Raw genomic sequence first — 18,770 nt, 5'->3', positions numbered from 1 at the left:
CAAATGCATAAGAGCTACCATGTCTCCTGTGAATTTTCGCTGGATGACAAATATCCAACTCTGACTCTTCTAACATGGTTTAGAACCCCATTTATCATCCTGATTTCCTACATCTTTTAATTTGTCTATACATACCCTCTAAGTATATTGTCCAGAAGTGAACTGAAATCCAGGTGAAGTCTAATTATCAATGCAATACTAACAAAGATACAATATCTCAAAATAAAGTCACGATCAAAACCTCCAAATCCATTTCATAAATGCAGCTTTTAAGCCACATCTTCCTTATAAAAGATTGATGAAACATATATATTATATTCCTTCCAACAGCTCAAATCAAATGAAAGAAGATAAACTAATAGCAGCACATCGTGGCAAGCAATATGACAGAGTTAAGCAAGTAGAGGAAGGGGCCTTAATTCAAAGAAGGAAGGAAGTCAGGAAAGGTTCTATACTGGGCAAATTACTCAACTTCCCTGTATCCCAGTTTCCTAATTTGAAAAAGGCAGATAATAACTGAATATGCCATAGGAGTTGTTACGATGATAAAATGAATTAATATATTTAAAGTGCTCAGGACAGTGCCTGGCACAGAATGGATACTTTAGATATGCTGCAATTATGAATTCTACATGCAAACATTTTTGCAGTGTTAAAGACAGTGAGGAAAAAGACAACCTTAAAAGAAAAAGACAGTCTTATTTGGGCTACTATGAAAACCTGGAGCTCAGGAAAAAGAGACTACAAAAAAATAACAATAAATCAGATAGTAGATAAAGCACAGATATGAAAAATTGTTCAAATTGTTAGAATATTACATAAACTTAGTTGATAAAGCAGCAGCAGCAGGGCTTGACAGAACTGACTCCAATTTTGGAAGACGTTCTACTGTGGGTAAAATGCTATCAAACAGCATCGAATACTACAGAGAAATCTTTTGTGAAAAGAAGAGTCAATCAATGGGGCAAATTTCATTCTTGTGTTTTAAGAAATTGTCACAGCCACCTTGACCTTTGGCAACCATCACTGTAATCAGTTAGCAGTCATCAACATCAAGCTAAGACCCTCCACCAGCAAAAAGATTATAATGCACTGAAGGCTTAGATGATCATTAGCATTTTTAGCAATAAACTATATTTTTTTATTTTTTCTTTTGAGACAGAGTCTCACTCTGTCGCCCAGGCTGGAGTGCAATGACACAATCTCGGCTCACTGCAACCTCCGCCTCCCGGGTTCAAGTGATTCTCCTGCCTCAGCCTCCCAAGTAGCTGGGATTACAGGTGCGCGCCACCACGCCCGGCTAATTTTTTTGTATTTTTAGTAGAAACGGGGTTTTACCATGTTAGCCAGGCTGGTGTCAAACTCCTGACCTCAGGTGATCCGCCCGCCTCAGCCTCCCAAAGTGCTGGGATTACAGGCGTCGTGAGCCACTGCGCCCGGCCAACAATCAACTATTTTTAAATTAAGGTATATACATTGTTTTTTAGATATAATGCTCTTGCACACTTAATAGACTACAGTATATGTATTTGTAAACATAACTTTTATATACACTGGAAAACCAAAACAATCTGTATGACTCACTTTATTGCATGATATTTCCTTTACTGCAGTGGTCTAGAACCAAACCCACAGTATCTCTGAGGCATGCCTTTATAGGGTCAGGGGAACAGAGCAGTATACTGAGAAAACTGAATTCTTATGTTTCAGACAGAAAGAATTTTCTAAGCATTGCTTAAGCTATCCATTTCTTAGTTTCCCAATGTATGTTAGCAATATTAAAGCTCTGTGAAGAAACTTTCAGTAAATAATTTTTTTTCATAGAGGCAGGGTCTTGCTACCTTTGGCCAGGTTGGTCTTAAACTCCTGGCCTCAAGTAATCTTCCCACCTTGGCCTGCCAAAGTGCTAGGATTACAGGTGTGAGCCACCTCACCCAGCCAAATTTAACTCTTTAAAAACTAGCATTCCACCACATTTGACTCAGAGTTCTCCTTTTAAGTTAACTCTATGAACATCATGAAGAACTAGTGTTCTTTCCTTGTAACTCATTTGGAGAAGTATTATACTAGACATTTCTCTCAACGATGAAGGCAATCCAATAATCATAACCCTTTGAGTAAGAGCTTTCAAGCTATTACAAATCTACCCAAAAATAATCTTTCAGGCTAAATTTCTCCCCATCTTGTCCACAAGAATACAGTGAAACTCTCATCTTACTGATACTCAGAACATTTTTGCCTGAGGAAAATAATCTGCCATCTTACCTTGATCATTCATACTATCCATTATTGTCATTAATTTCTTTAGCCTTGCCATTGACTCCTGTTCATTTCCTTTGCTCATAAAATCTGTCCCAAAACCAGGGATCATCCCCTACAACAGATTTAAACATAAAGTCAATAGTAGCTTAAGATTAATGGTTCAAAATGTCCACATTTAACTATTAGGTTTAATATTGACACTAAGTCTTAGATATATTTTTACCCGAATGTAAAAATAATTAAAGCAAGTGTATCTATTTTAGAAAATTTAATGAAAACAAAAGAAGGTATAAAGTTTTAAGGATAACTAACCAAGATCTGACTGAAGGGGCCCATTTTCATGATATTTTGAAATTGCTCATACATGTCTCGCAACGTAAACTGACCTGAAATACAATGGAAATAATTCGGATATATTAAAGTATGTACATTTCCATTTAACAAAACTAATTTATTCCTTAATCATGAATTTATCTTGAAGCATATTTATAAAATATACAATCAATAAATATTCACCAAGCAGTTACCATGTGCAAGATGACAGGATGAATGCTGGGGAGAATACATAGACAAAGACAGGTCCTATCATAGAGAAGCTTACATTCTATCTGAGAAGACACATATACAAACACACAAGAAACCTGAAAACAAGGCACATAAACTACACCTACTAGGATGAGTAAAATTTTAAAGGTTGACAATATCAAAAGTTAAAGTGGATGTGGACCACAAAGAACTCCCATATATTGGTGAGAATATAGAATAGCAAGACACTTTAGAAGACTGTTTGGAGTTTCTTAAATAGCTTAGGTATCTATGAACAGGAAAATGGATACACTGTGGAAAAAATATTATTCAGCAATAAAAAGAACAAACTATAGATAAGTACAACTACATGAATTAATATCAAAATATGCTTAGTCAAAGAAAACAGATTGGAAGAAAAAGGATATACTCAGAATTTCTTTATTTTTTTAAGAGGGTTGTGCTCTATCACTGAGACTGGATTGAAGTGGTACAGTCATAACACACTGGTAGCCTCAAACTCTTGAGCTCAAGTGACCGCCTGCCTCAGTCTCCAGAGTAGTTAGGACTATGGATGCATGCCACTGGATTTTTCTAAGAGATATGGGTCTCACTACATTGCCCAGGCTGGTCTCAAACTCCTGACCTCAAATGATCCTCCCACCTTGGCCTCCTAAAGCACTAGGATTACAGTGTGAGCCACCATGCACAGCCCAGGACTTCTATAATATGAAGTATTACTGGGAAAGGGCACAAGCAAACCTTTTAGAGTAATGGAAATGTTCTGTTTCTTGATTGGGTGTGGGTTACTGTGCATTTGTCAAAAAAAGAAAGGTATCCTTAGGATTTGAGCATTTCATTGTATGTATACTAACCTAAGGTTTAAAAACGGGGATGGAACAAGCCAAAAGAGAAAGTATTTTCTATTTATGTCCTAAAGATAAAAAGAGAAAAGGTATTTGTTTCAGGCATTCTGAATGTGAAGTGGCAGTACAGTATCTTAAAAGAAATGTTATACCAGGCAACTAGAAACGCAGAATTAAACAGTGGAAGAGAGGATTAAGGTTGAAATACATATTTGGCCATTTATACAGAAGTGATAATTAAAGCTAGAATAATATAAGAAATCTACAGACATGGAACTTAGAGTCTGAAAACAGAAAAGGCAGAAAACAAATATTAGGAACCAAGGAAAACAAGAAAGGTCACTACATGTGGAAATTAGGAGACCCTTGGAGACCTCAGAATGAGTAGAATATTAGAAATAGAAACAAAAATGTAGAGACTTAAGGAGAGTCAGGAGTCAGAAAGGAAACAGAGTAGGAATATACACCCAGCTTCATAGTGGTAGCAGAAACAGTGGTAGGATTATCCAAGATAGAAAAAGGAAGGAGCGGCCAGGCAAGGTGGCTCACGCCTGTAATCCCAGCACTTTGGGAGGCCGAGGCAGGCAGATCACCTGAGGCCAGGAGTTCGAGATCAGCCTGGCCACCATGGTGAAACCCCATTTCTACTAAAAATGCAAAAATTAGCCGGGCGTGGCAGTGTATGCCTGTAGTCCCAGCTAATGGGGAGGCTGAGGCAGGAGAACTGCTTCAAACTGGGAGGCGGAGGTTGCACTGAGCTGAGATTGTGCCAATGCACTCCAGCCTGGGCGACAAGAGTGAAACTCTGTCTCAAAAAAAGAAAAAAGAAAAAAAAGAAAAAAAAAAGGGGCAAAGAGACAGGCAACAAAGGATAAATTCATTCATTCAATAGTTGCTGAAGGCCTACTATGTGCCAGACACTGTGCTAGGTACTGTGAACATAAAAGATGAATAACACAGCTATGACCTCTACCTTCACCTTCAAGCAGGAAAAACAGACATCAAATAATTGTGCTGAATAATATAAAAATTAATTGTAGGAAGTGATAGAAACATCTGTCAGAAGGTTCCAACTCAGTCTAGGGTTCAGGTGAAATGTCCCTGAAGAAGGACATTTAAGGAGAAATCTGAAGTGTAAGTAGCAGTTAGCCATCTTGGCCAGAGGAGATGATGGCAGAGGTAAGAAGAGAGATAGAGGCACTGGCAAAGGCAACAGCCCAGATGTGAGAGACAGGAATGTACATTTGAGAAACTAAAAGAAGTCCAGCATAGCTGGCACACAGAATACTAAGAACAACAATGCTAAAACACAACATGGAAGATGTGAGCTAGACAGTAAAATCAGTTAAAAACTTTAAAAGGGCAATAGAAAGCCACTAAAGAATTTTAAGAAAAGCAGTAATGGGATCAGATTTGCAGTTTTGAAAGATTATTCTGGGCTGTAGTATGAAAAAATACATCAAAGGGGAAGAGTACAGGAAGATGGAAGATCTGTTGAAAGACTTACAATAAGAAGATCTAGGAAAGAGATGAACTAGCATAGTTGAAGGGCGGCTACAGAGAAGGGGATGGAATGGAGATATTTAGGAGGTGGAAACACTTGGACTAGTTAACTGATGGAGAAAGGAGTGGACAGAGTGAGGAAGAAATAATAATGACACCCAAGTTTCTGACTCTGGCAACAATATAAATGATATTAATATTCATTGATAAGACAACGAGGTGAGAGGTTGGGATGGGAATAAGGATATGCTGAATTTGAGATGTCTATGAAACATCCAAGAATGGTCTAGTAAACACAGATACATGAGTCTGAAGCTCCTGAGAAAGATAACTTCGAATGATCCCTGAGAAACACCAGCATTTAAGAGAAAAGTAAAGGCACAATTATCTGGTAAGATGAGTGAGAAGAAGCAAAGAGGCAGAATAGTTGCTACGGTAATTAAAGATTATTTTTAGAACAACTGGAATGGTCGAGAATAATATACATTGAGTGTTTATGATGTGCCAGACATTGTACATGCATCAGCAAATGCAATCTTCACAACCATATGAAGTAGTTAGTATTATGTAAGTTTTATAGATGATAAAATTGAGGCTAAGTAATTTAAAAAGTTATAAAGCTAAAAAATAGATCAGAGATACAAAAACAGGTATGTTATATTTAAGAACCTGAGCTCCTAATCAGAATAATATCCTTCTCTACAGGAGTGGTCTTTCATGTGGGGTAAAGAAAATGTGGTATATTTAATTTCATCCTTGTGTTCTAACTTACTTTTAACCTGTTTAACTTCAAGGAACCGGCCAAGCACAGTGGTTCACACCTGTAATCTCAGCACTTTGGGAGGCTGAGGTGGGTGGATCACCTGAGGTCAGCAGTTCAAGACCAGCCTGGCCAACATGGCAAAACCCCATCTCTACTAAAAATACAAAAATTAGCTGGGCCTGGTGGTACGTGCCTGTAATCCCAGCTACTCAGGAGGCTGAGGCAGGAGAATCACTTGAACCCAGGAGACGGAGCTTGCGGTGAGCCAAGATTGCACCACTGCACTCCAGCCTGGGTAACAGAGTGAGACTCCGTCTTAAAGAACAGAAAAACTTCAAGGAACCTAGTGAAAGCCTTATTTTAATCTTAATTTTATTACAATAAAGAAAATAAAAACACTGAATTCTGTAACTGCTCAGGTACCTGAGATTTTAAATGATTTGCATATAAATCATCTAAAATAATAAGCAGTGGAAGATCTGACTCTAACAGATATTACATTTCAAATAACTTAATAGTAACTTTATAAAAAAATCAATGGAAGAAATCTGAGATGAAGTGCTTTTTTGTCACTCATATACCATGTTTCAACTTCTCTATAAGTGCTTCATTGTCATCCAACTTCAACTCGTTGACTTTATCTATCAGTCCTTCAATGTCGCCCATACCTATAAGATACAAAAAAGAAAAATTAACAACTAATACTATACCCTGCTTCACATTATACAAAACACATTCACATACATAATAACCTTGTGAGGTTATAATAGGTTAGGTATTCTTACTACACTACACAAATGAGAAAACCAAAGCTAAGAAAGTCAAGTGGCATGGCCAGGAGCGGTGGCTCATGCCTGTAATCCCAGCACTTTGGGAGGCCAAGGTGGGTGGATTACCTGAGGTCAGGAGTTTGAGACTAGCCTGGCCAACATGGTGAAACCCCGTCTCTACTAAAAATAAAAAAAAATTAGCTGGACCTGGTGGTGCACGCCTGTAATCCCAGCTACCTGGGAGGCTAAGGCAGGAAAATTGCTTGAACCCGGGAGGCTGAAGTTGCAGTGAACTGAGATCCCGCCATTGCACTCCAGCCTGGGTGACAAGAGCGAAACTCCGTCTCAAAAAAAAAAAAAAAAAAAAAAAAAAAAAAGTTAAGTGGCAACAAACAAGTGGCAAAGCAAGGACTGCAGCCCAGGATTTAACTCCAAATTCCATGCTCTCTAACTATACCACCTTGAGACATTGCCAAAGTATTACTGCCCTTACATCCACTATTATTAAAACCACTTGTTTTTGTACTGTGCTCTAAAACTTTTCCAAAGAACTTTCTACTAGATACCTCATTTTACCACTTTCACCACAGAGAGCAGATAACCATTATCTCTATTTTACAGGTAAGGAAACTAAGTCACAGAAAGAAATGATGTGCTTAAATTAGTGAGGACAGAATTAAAATCCTATTTTGTCCTAAAGATACATCGTATTTCTTGGAGATTTTTCTATATCCCCACCACTGTACATACCAAGAAGTTTGCTAATAAAAGGCTGTGTTTTGAAAGGTTCAAAGTCATCTATATGTTCCCCTGTACCAATGAAAATAATCGGACTTTTTGTGGCAGCGACTCTGGAAAAAAAAGAAAATATAAAATAACCTCAAAAGAACCCCACAAATTTCCAGCAGATCTGAAATTCGAAGTGAATCCGCCTCCAAAGCTAATTAGACAAAGGTACAAAACTCAAGTTTCATTTCACAAGTTATAATAGACCTATATCAGACAGGCTCCAAAATTGTTTCTATTTAAACTTTCTTTATAAACGATATTAGGCTCACTATTGAAACATATTTTAAATGATCAATATGAAAGCTATAAACACATATCCTTCCCCATATAATCCCAAGACAGAGGACAACAGTATCAATGATACTTACGCACTGAGTGCACCACCTCCTTTTGCATGGCCATCAAGTTTTGTCACTATTACTGAGGCTACATCTACTTTATCTTTAAAAGCCTTAGCCTGGGCTTCACAAGCCTGCCCAATGGAGGCATCCATCACATAAACAATGTTATCAGGTTGCTAGAAAGTTTAAATAGAAAAGATACTTTAGAAAAGATTTTTATTGATCCTAAGCAAATGTCATCATTAGAAGCTATAAAACAATATTTAAAGCCAGGCGCAGCGGCTCATGCCTGTAATCCCAGCACTTCGGGAGGCCGAGCCGGGTGGATCACCTGAGATAGTTCAAGACCAGCCTGGCCAACATGGTGAAAACCCCGTCTCTACTAAAAATACAAAAATTAGCATACAAAAATTAGCCAGGCATGGTGGCGAGTGCCTGTAATCCCAGCTACTTGAGAGGCTCAGGCAGGAGAATCACTTGAACCTGGGAGGCAGAGGTTGCAGTCAGCTGAGATCATGCCACTGCACTCCAGCCTGGGCGACAAGAGTGAAACTCCATCTCAAAAAAAAAAAAAAAAAAAAACCCTACAACATTTACACTATAAATAATTATTCAATCCATAAATATTTGTTGAAGTACTATGTATTATCAGGTACCATCTAGGTCATGAGAACAAAAAGGTAAATGAGAAAATATTTGTCCTAAGAAACTTGCATTCTAGTCAGAGGACATATATAATAAATAGATAAACATTTCAGATGTATAACAACGAAAATGGGATACAGAGTATCAGTTTTGAAGTATGGGAGGCATTTTCTAGTAGGATAGTCAGGGAAGGCCTCTCTGGACCTAATGTTTGAGCTGAGGCCTGAATAAAGAGGAAAAGGTTATATGCAAAGATTTGAAAGAATGGCAATCTAGGCAAAAAAAGTACAAAGGCAAATCAAAGTAGAAGAGTGTATACTGAAAACAGATAAAATATACTTGAGGCTACTTCCCTTAGATCTGCTCAACTTGGTCAAAATAACAACATAACTGAAAAGAAACTTATTAGCATTAACCACAAACCAAAGAATTACTGCTAACACTCCAATGTCAAGACGTGGGTTCCTAATAATATATGCTGCAGATATCTATAAACTGCTTCTCCTCCCCCAAATTGTTTCCATCACACTTTTAAAGAGACACAAAATGATAATTAATATTTTTTAAAGTATTTAAAAATCTAAGTATTTCCAACTGAATTTTTAAAAAGGAAATTCAACAGAAACTAAAGGCTAATTACTAATTTTTTTTTTTTTTTTGGAGATGGAGTTTTGCTCTTGTTGCCCAGGCTGGAGTGCAATGGCGTGATCTTGGCTCACTGCAACCTCTGCCTCCCGGGTTCAAGCTATTCTCCTGCCTCAGCTCCCAGGTAGCTGGGATTACAGGCACCCACCACCATGCCCAGATAATTTTTGTATTTTTAGTAGAGACGGAGTTTCACCATGTTGGCCAGGCTGATCTTGAACTCCTGACCTTGTGATCCATCCGCCCTGGCCTCCCAAAGTGCTGGGATTATAGATGTGAGCCACCATACCCGGCCTAATTACTAATTTTTAAATGTTTTCTTATGCATACTAATAGGATGACTAAGTGAGAAAGGAAATTACTTTTTCATACTTATGAAAATTTTATATTTAATGGAGAACAAAAATAATGAAATTAAGTCCCTACCACATAGATATAGGTGCCCAAAACAAAAATAAATTACTTGGGATCTGCCTCACAGGCAAAGAATAATTTATATTGGTCATATACTCAACCTGGTTTTATAATTAAATTAACCAAAGTCCTAATAATAGTGTTACATTGAAAGCTACTTACTATAGCATTAGCAACTTGAAGCATTTCTTCAAACAAAGAGTCTTCTTGTTTGTGGCGGCCACTTGTATCAACAATAATAATTTCAAAATTTTCATTTTTAAATTTCTCTACTCCTTCAGAAGCAATGATGACAGGATCCATTTCTGTATAGCTATATAACATGGACAAATGATTTAACACAACGACAAAACTTCCAAATACTACTAATTCGGAAAGTTAATTTACCTATAATCTATTTTGAAAAAGCCAAAATGACCCCAATTTCAATTTAGAAGAAGAAAATCTATAAAGTATTAAATACAGAATCTACTTCTAAAAAAGCATGAAGCATTATCCAATTTTCCAATTCCAAAACCCAGTATGATTCTACTGCATGTCTTTTTTGAATGAATTGTGTCTCCTTCAAATTTATTTTTTATATCTTCTTTAATAATTGAACTCATGCTCACAGTGTTTCACACATTTTTCCATTTAACATCCATTTGGGAAGCATTTTATAAAACCAGTAGATATTCTTGTAACAAGCCTGAGCAATATAGTGAGATTCCATCTCTACAAAAAAAAAAAACTAGCTGGCATAGTGGAATATGCCTATAGTCCCAGCCACTTGGGAGACTGAGGCAGGAGGACCACTTGAGTCCATGAGTTCGACACTGCAGTGAGCTTATGATCATGCAACTGCACTCCAACTTGGGCAACAGAGCAAGACCATGGCATGTCTCTTTAAAAATTAACAGGGGTGAAAAAAGAAAAAATATTTCTGTAACACATAACCTTGAGGTTATACAACATTCTATCAGATGGCTGTATCATTTATTAAATAACGCCCTACTATTAGACATTTGACGTTTTTCCAATTTTTTTTTTTAATTTTTATGTATTTATTTATTTATTTTTGAGACAAAGTTTCACTCTGTTGCCCAGGCTGGAGTGCAGTGGTGCGATCTCGGCTCACTGCCACTTCCGCCTCCTGGGTTCAAGGGATTCTCGTGCCTCAGCCTCCCAAGTAGCTAGGATTACAGGCACCTGCCACCAGGCCTGGCTAATTTTTGTATTTTCAGTAAAGACGGGGTTTCACCATGTTGGTCAGGATGGTCTCAAACTTCTGACCTCATGATATGCCCGCCTTGGCCTCCCAAAATGCTGGGATCACATGCATGAGCCATCATGCCTGGCCTCCAATTTCTTCTTTAAATTTATTTATTTATTTATTTTGAGGCACAGTTTTGCTCTTGTTGCCCAGGGTGGAGTGCAATGATGCCATCTCAGCTCACCACAACCTCTGCCTCCCGGGTTCAAGCAATTCTCTTGCCTCAGCCCCCTGAGTAGCTGGGATTACAGGCACACACCACCACGTCCAGTTATTTTGTATTTTTAGTAGAAACGGGCTTTCTCCATGTTGGTCAGGCTGGTCTTGAACTCCCGACCTCAGGTGATCCACCCGCCTAAGCCTCCCAAAGTAAGGGGATTACAGGTGTGAGCCACTGTGCCCGGCCTAAAAAAAATTTTTTTTTTTTTAAACGGTGTCTAGCTCTGTCACCCAGGCTGAAGGGTAGTGGCACGATCTCGGCTCAATGCAACCTTCGCCTCCCAGATTCAAGCGATTCTTCTGCCTCAGCCTCCCAAGTAGCTAGGATTATAGGCACCCACTACCACGCCCAGCTAATTTCTGTATTTTTAGTAGAGACAGGGTTTCACTGTGTTGGCCAGGCTGGTCTCGAACTCCTGACCTCATAATCCGCCCGCCTCAGCCTCCCAACGTGCTGCGCCCAGCCTGAAAATTTTTTAAATTTATTTTTTGTAGAGATGAGGTCTTGCTATATTGCTCAGGCTGGTGTCCAACTTCTGGGCTCAAGCAATCCTCCCACCTCAGCCTCCCAAAGTGCTGGGATTACAGATATGAGCCACTGTGCATGGCAGTGTTTCCAATTTCCTGATATTAAAAATACAGCCAATATAATTGGTACATAAATGTTTCTTCTTTGACACTATGTTATGACACACTCTTATAAGCTGAATTTGGAGCAAATGGTATGACCATTTAAGGCTTTTTGCTTTTATGAGGCAAATCTCTTCCACAGAAGTTTAATCTCATCCCTATTTCACTACATTTTCACAATCCCCAATACAATCTTTGTCAACTTGAAAATCAAGAAATGAGATATTTTAATTTGCACTCTTCTGATTAGTGGCAACTTTTTATATGCAGATCACTATTATCAAATAAAGACACATAATGTTACAAAAAAAGTTTTTCCCCTAAATTAAGAACCACCACCAAAAACTCAGATAGAAATACACTTAATAAGAATATGTGTGTGGCTGCATACAGTGGCTCAAGCCTGTAATCCCAGCCCTTCGGGAGGCTGAGGTGGGAGGATCATTTGAGCCCAGGAGCTTGGGACCAGCCTGGGCAACAAAGGATATTTTATAAGACAGGGTCTTTACAAAAAGTTTTAAAAAAAATTAGCAGGGCATGGTCAGGCGTGGTGGCTCATGCCTGTAATTCCAGCACTTTGGGAGGCTGAGGCAGGTGGATCACCTGAGGTCAGGAGTTCGAGGCCAGCCTGGCCAACATGGTAAAACCCTGTCTCTACTAAAAATACAAAAATTTAGATGGGCATGGTGGTGGGCACCTGTAATCCCAGTTACTCAGGAAGCTGAGACAGGAGAATCACTTGAACCCAGGAGGTGGTGGTTGCAGTGAGCCAAGATCGCACCATTGCACCCCAGCCTGGGTGACAGAGGGAGACTCCGTCTCAAAAAAAAAAAAAAAAAGCTGACAGACAAGAAGAGGCATATAAGTGTTAAAATAAAAAACAGTAACCTACCTTCCATAAAATGGAATTCTTGCTTTGGTAGCATTCTGTTTTAGTTGGTCAAAAGCCCCTAGAAGATAAAGAGTTCATGAATCCTCAAACTTGAAAATAAAAATTATATAAAACAATTTTCAAATTTCAAGACATTACCTGCTCTGAATGTGTCTGCACATATTAAACAGGTCTTCCAACCTTTCCTCTGGTAATAATATGCTAGCTGGGTGAGAAAAGATTTAAAAATATAATATCATAAAATATAACAAATTATACATATAATTTCTTCTGTTTTTCCTTATTATTTACCTAAGGAGTAAAATAAAACTGCTTATAATTCTCCTGAAAATATTATTAAAGATTTTTGAATGTGGCAAATTTCCTACAAAGTTTTATATTCTAATTGTCATGCAGTAGCATTCAAATATAAAATGATCAAGTAGCAAATGATCATAGCAAAAAATGTTAACTACTATTAATGTTAATTAAAAACAAACAACAAAACGATCTAAAAATCATCCTTTTCTCTTTTTCCCTCTCAAACTGTAACATATGTGAAGCTTGTGGAAAAATCTTGTAATATTGTTGAGACACGCAATTTGGGAGAAAGGAGTGGTAAACTGAATTAAAAATTAGCATAAAGCGGTCAAGGCTACAGTAAGCTATGTTTGTGTGCCACTGCACTCAAGCTTGGGCAACAAAGTAAGACTCTGTCTAAAAAAATATGGCATAAGGATATACAAAATGAAGATCTATAGTATGCTGGGTGGGAACCTGAAAAAGGAGTCCTGAGCCATAGAGGATAAAGTAAACTCCATGTTCTCTTCTCCAAAAATCACACACTCACTTCCTGAAAGGATAGGAATGGTCTTTTTTTAATAAAAGAAATCGCATAGTTACAGATGTCTACCTTCTTACAAAAAAGAAATCATAAGAAACTATGAGGACCTCTCCTCTTATCCTACAAAAAACTATTTAAAAACATACATCAAGTAACACAAAATTATAAAGCAACAATATTATTAAAGGCTGGCTTTATAAGATATTTTAATATGTTATTAATATATTTTAATATATCACAACAAATATATTTTAATATAAATATATTTTAATAAAATATATTTTATGTAAATATATTTTATTTTAATATAAATATATTTTATGTAAATATATTTTATTATAATATATTTTATGTAAATATATTTTATATAAAATAACATTATTTATAATATATAAATGCATTCTAATTAATTATAATTAATAAAATATATATTTCAATATTATAAAGCCAGGCTTTATATTTTTATATTAAATACAAAACTTGATTTATACAAACCTATCTTCCATATGACTTCTTTTTAAATTAAGTTCAATTTACCTTTGAACATGTTGTTGTTTTACCACTCCCTTGCAATCCAACAAACATAATCACATTTTGTTTTCCTTTAGTGGGTGTCCATGCCTTAACTCCAGGGTCTACAAGCTAAATACCAAAAATAAATTAAAAATAAAATCAGGTTAACATACATGTAAATTCAAAACCCCTTCCCCACAACTTTTTTTTCCTTTTTTGAGACAGGGTCACACTCTTGTCACCCAGGCTGGAGCGCAGTGGCATAATCAGAGCTCACTGCAGCCTCAATCTCCTGGGCTCAAATGATGCTCCGACTTCAGCCTCCCAAGTAACTGGGACTACAGGCACACGCCACCACACCTAGTTAACCAAAAAAAATTTTTTTTGTAGAGACAGGGTCTTGCCATGTTGCCCAGGCTGGTCTCCAACTTCTGGGTTCAAGCAATCCTTCTGTCTCAGCCTCAAAGTGCTGGGATTTCAGGCGTGAGCCACTGTGCTGCCACAACTTTTAAATTATATAAATAAGGACATTTTCATGTAAAAGCTACCATAAGCTATTATAATACAATTATTCCCCTTTGTAAAGACAGAGTAAAATTTAAGAACATAAATTTAAGAAGTCATAATCAAGTCTATACTCCAAACCAATTCAGAGGTAAAGATCTCACAGCATTTTTTAGAACAAGCTGGAGTATAAAATGTGAAACCAAATTTAAGCCACAGGAGGAATCTACAACAGCAGTACAGAAATGTAATACAAAAATGTATATGAAGGCTACACATGAATTTTAAAATTTCCAGTACTGACATTTAAAAAGTAAAAACAGGTGATACTAATTTTAGTATCTACCCCAATACATCTAAAAAATTATCATTTTCATATGTAATCTATATAAAAAATTAATGAGATATTTTACATTTCTTTTCCCATACCAAGTCTGAAAACCTGGTGTGTATTTTATATGTAAAACACATCTCAGTTTGGACTAGCCACATTACAAATGCTCAATAACCACATGTGGCTAGTGGATGCCATACTTGAGAGTGCTAATGTCCATATTCAATTTGACAAATATTTACTTAACAAAATTACAGATTATATGTGAAAGATTTTCCAGGTCAAACTGTAAATTCTCCAATACCAAATATTTACTGTAAAGTTACTACATTTAGAAGGCTAGTAAAAAATAATAATCAACTTGAAAATCAGTCAGTGGAAAACTGAGGTTCATATAGGGACAGTCTCCAAATTAAAAAAGCATGGGACATTTAGGGCCGGGCGCGGTGGCTCATGCCTGTAATCCCAGCACTTTGGGAGGCAGAGGCAGGTGGATCACAAGGTCAGGAGATTGAGACCATCCTGGCTAACACGGTGAAACCCCATCTCTGCTAAAAATACAAAAAATTAGCCAGGCATGGTGGCAGGCACCTGTAGTCCCAGCTACTCTGGAGGCTGAGGCAGGAGAATGGCATGAACCCGGGTGGCGGAGCTTGCAGTGAGCCGAGATCGCGCCACCGCACTCCAGCCTGGGTGACAGAGCGAGACTCCGTCTCAAAAACAAAAACAAAAAAAAGCATGGGACATTTAAAAAATAATTCACTTGGGGGTCAGTTGTTTGGAGCTTGAAATGTATGATAAAATAATAAATCCATAATAGTTAATGTCCTAGATCAGGGGTTGGTAAACTATGTGCAAATAAAGTTTCAATGGAGGCTGGGTGTGGTGGCTCATGCCTATAATCCCGGCCCTTTCGGCGGGGGGACAAAGGAGGAGGATTCATTGAGACCAGGAGTTTGAGACCAGCTTGGGCAGCATAGCAAGATCTTGTCTCTACTAATTTAAAGAATTGGCCAGGTGTGGTGGCATGCACCTGTGGTCCCAGCTAATCAAGGAGGCTGAGGCAGTAAGATTGCTTGAGCCCAGGAGTTTGAGACTGCAATGAGCTATCATCAGGCCACTGTACTCCGGCCTGGGCAACAGGCTGTAAAGTTATTACATTTCTAGTTATTACATTGAAAAAAATTTCAATCTAATACAGTCATGCCCATTCATTTACCACTTTTTTTGTTTTTTTGAGACAGGGTCTTACTCTGTCACCCAGGCTAGAGTGCACTGGTACAATCAATCATGGCTTACTGCAGTCTCGAACTCTTGGACTCAAGCGATCCTACCATCTCAGCCTCCTGAGTAGCTGGAACTACAGGCATATGCCATGATGTCTGGCTAACTTTAGTATTTGTTTGTAGAGATGGAGTATTGCTATGTTGCCCAGACTGGTTTTGAACTCTTGGCCTCAAGTAATCCTCCAGCCTTGGCCTCCTGAAGTGCTGAGATTACAGGTATAAGCCACTGTGCCTGACCCATTTACTGCTTTTGTGCCACAACAGCAGAGCTGAGTAGTTGCAATAGAAATCACGTGGTCCACAAAGTCTAAACCTTTGAGAGAAAGTCTGCCAAGCCATCCATAAAAATTACATCATCTATATTATACTTGAATTTCAAGGAAAGCCATGAGGTAGAGAAGAGAGGAAAATACATTTTCTTATACCTTTCCTAGGCATCAACCTACCCTTAGGCAAACTTTTGAAATAGGCAAAATCTGTCTTAAACATAAATCCACTTCCCTTCCTCATAGATCCTTTCAGTACACTGATGCTGCTCCACATTCATCTCCATTTTCTACATGTCATGGCAAAATCTCCCAGCTCTCTATGGACCCATTATTTGGAACATATATGTTTTACTAAATAATTTTATAAATTTGTCTTCTCTTCCTCCCACCATCAAGAACAGCAGTTTTCAACTTCTTGGTCTCAGGGCTTCTTTATAATCATGGTAGTTTGTAAAGGTTAGCTGCAATGTAGAATCTGAAACCATATAAACTTTTATACTCGTTACATTAAAATCTGTGATTCCATCTTGCATTTTAAATGAATCTTATACTGGTAAATGATATTGTAACATCATGCACTAGCTATTCACAAAACATTGGTTCACTGAGTTAGGCAGATCTCTCGTCATTGACATATTTCACTATACATAATCAAAAAACTTTATTCATTAATATCAATACTGACCCTCATCAGAAAACTAAGTAGTGGGATACTGTCAAACTCATGATAGAGACAGATGATAGATACAAGTCCTTTTTATTTTTATTTTAGATGGAGTTTCGCTCTCGTGGCCTAGGCTGGGTGCAATGGTGTGATCTCAGCTCACTGCAACCTCTGCCTCCCAGGTTCAAGCCATTCTCCTGCCTCAGCCTCCCAAGTAGCTGGGATTACAGGCATGTGCCACTAGACATGGCTAATTTTTTTTTTTTTTAATTTAGTAGAGACGGAGTTTCACCATGTTGGTCAGGCTGGTCTCAAACTCCTGACCTCAGGTGATCCACCTGCCTCGGCCTGCCAAAGTACTGGGATTACAGGCATGCGCCACCATGCCTGGAAGCTTTATTTATTTATTTATTTATTTTGAGACAGGTCTCGCTCTGTCACCCAGGCTGGAGTGCAGTGGCGTGATCTCGGCTCACTGCAACCTCCACCTCCCGGATTCAAGCGATTCTCCCACCTTACCCTCCCGAGTAACTCGGTTTACAGGTGTAAGCCATCGTTCCCAGCTAATTTTTGTATTTTTTGTAGTGATGGGGTTTCACCATGTTGCTCAGGCTGGTCTCAAACTCCTGGGCTCAAAGAGTAGTAGTCCCAGCTACTAGGAGGCTCAGGTGTAGGGATCACCTGAGCCCAGGGAGGATGAGGCTGCAGCAAGCCATGATCACACCACCGCACTCCAGCCTGGGCAACAGAGTAAGACCCTGTCTCAAAAAAAAAACCAAAAAAACCAAAAAAACAAAAAACAAATAAACAAAAAACATGGTGGTGCATGCCTGCAGTCCTAGCTTCTCTGGAAGCTGAGAAGAGAAGATCACTTGAGCCCAGGAATTTGAGGCCGCAGTGAGCTCTGATCACGCCACTGCACTCTAGTTTGAATGACAGGGACTCTGTCTTCAAAAATAAATAAATAAATAAAGAGTCCAGAAACTACTAGTATCATCTGGTGCCACTGCCTTGATTCATACCAGGGAGTTTTACCTACCATTGTTTTCAGTGCAAATGTCAACATAGTACAAAAGTCAAATAATGTCTTAGTATTATGAAAATAATTTTGACCTTGCTTTGTACACCATTGCTCTAGACCATAAGCATCTGAGTATAAGAACCAGTCTTATTTATTTCTGCTATCAGCAGCATTTGGCATACTTCCTGAAATAAAGTAGGTACTCAATAAATGCTTCTTAATAAAGCACTTGATGCTCCAGAATTGCCTACAGTTACGAGCCCCTAACAATAAAAATTTCTGGCCAGGCAAAGTGGCTGACATGTGCAATCCTAACACTTTGGGAGGCCAAGGCAGGTGGATCACTTGAGGTCAGGAGATCAAGACCAGCTAGGGCAACATGGCAAAACCTTGTCTCTACAAAAAATGCAAAAACTAGCTGGGCGTGGTGGCATGTACCTGTAGCCCCAGCTACTTGGGGGGCACTGAGGCAGGAGGATTGTTTGAGCCCAGGAGGTTGAGGCTACAGTGAGCCATGATTGCACCACTACACTCCAGCCTGGGTAACAGAGTCAGACTGTCTCTTAAAAAAAAAAAAAAAAAAAAAAAAAAAAAAAAGGAGGCCAGGCACAGTGACTCATGGTTGTAGTCCCAGCACTTTGGGAGGCTAAGGCAGGCAGATCACTAGGTCAAGAGATAGAGACCATCCTGGCCAACATGGTGAAACCCCATCTCAACTAAAAATACAAAAAAAAATTAGCTGGGCGTGATGGCACACACCTGTAATCCCAGCTACTTGGGAGGCTGAGGCAGGAGAATTGCTTGAACCTGGCAGGCAGAGGTTGCAGTGAGCAGAGATCA

At 38.4% G+C, this 18,770-nt stretch overlaps 1 protein-coding gene across 4 annotated transcripts in view; it reads right to left on the bottom strand.

Annotated features, from left to right (window-relative positions):
• The window catches only part of SRP54 (signal recognition particle 54), a 99,333-nt gene that overhangs the window by 60,744 nt on the left and 19,819 nt on the right, over positions 1-18,770 (bottom strand). For all 4 annotated transcript variants that reach the window (XM_009427651.5, XM_009427650.5, XM_054665677.2 and 1 more), the window contains 9 exon segments: positions 13,877-13,981; positions 12,655-12,721; positions 12,517-12,574; positions 9,686-9,836; positions 7,847-7,995; positions 7,440-7,540; positions 6,501-6,587; positions 2,575-2,648; positions 2,266-2,374 (listed from right to left, as the gene is read on the bottom strand). In XM_009427651.5, the coding sequence (XP_009425926.1) occupies positions 2,266-2,374; positions 2,575-2,648; positions 6,501-6,587; positions 7,440-7,540; positions 7,847-7,995; positions 9,686-9,836; positions 12,517-12,574; positions 12,655-12,721; positions 13,877-13,981 (901 nt within the window).

This window comes from Pan troglodytes, chromosome 15 (assembly GCF_028858775.2).
Source record: "Pan troglodytes isolate AG18354 chromosome 15, NHGRI_mPanTro3-v2.0_pri, whole genome shotgun sequence".
NCBI classification, from domain to species: domain Eukaryota; kingdom Metazoa; phylum Chordata; class Mammalia; order Primates; family Hominidae; genus Pan; species Pan troglodytes.
Note: the sequence above shows the minus strand (reverse complement) of the source record. Positions and strands in the feature narration are given on the sequence as shown.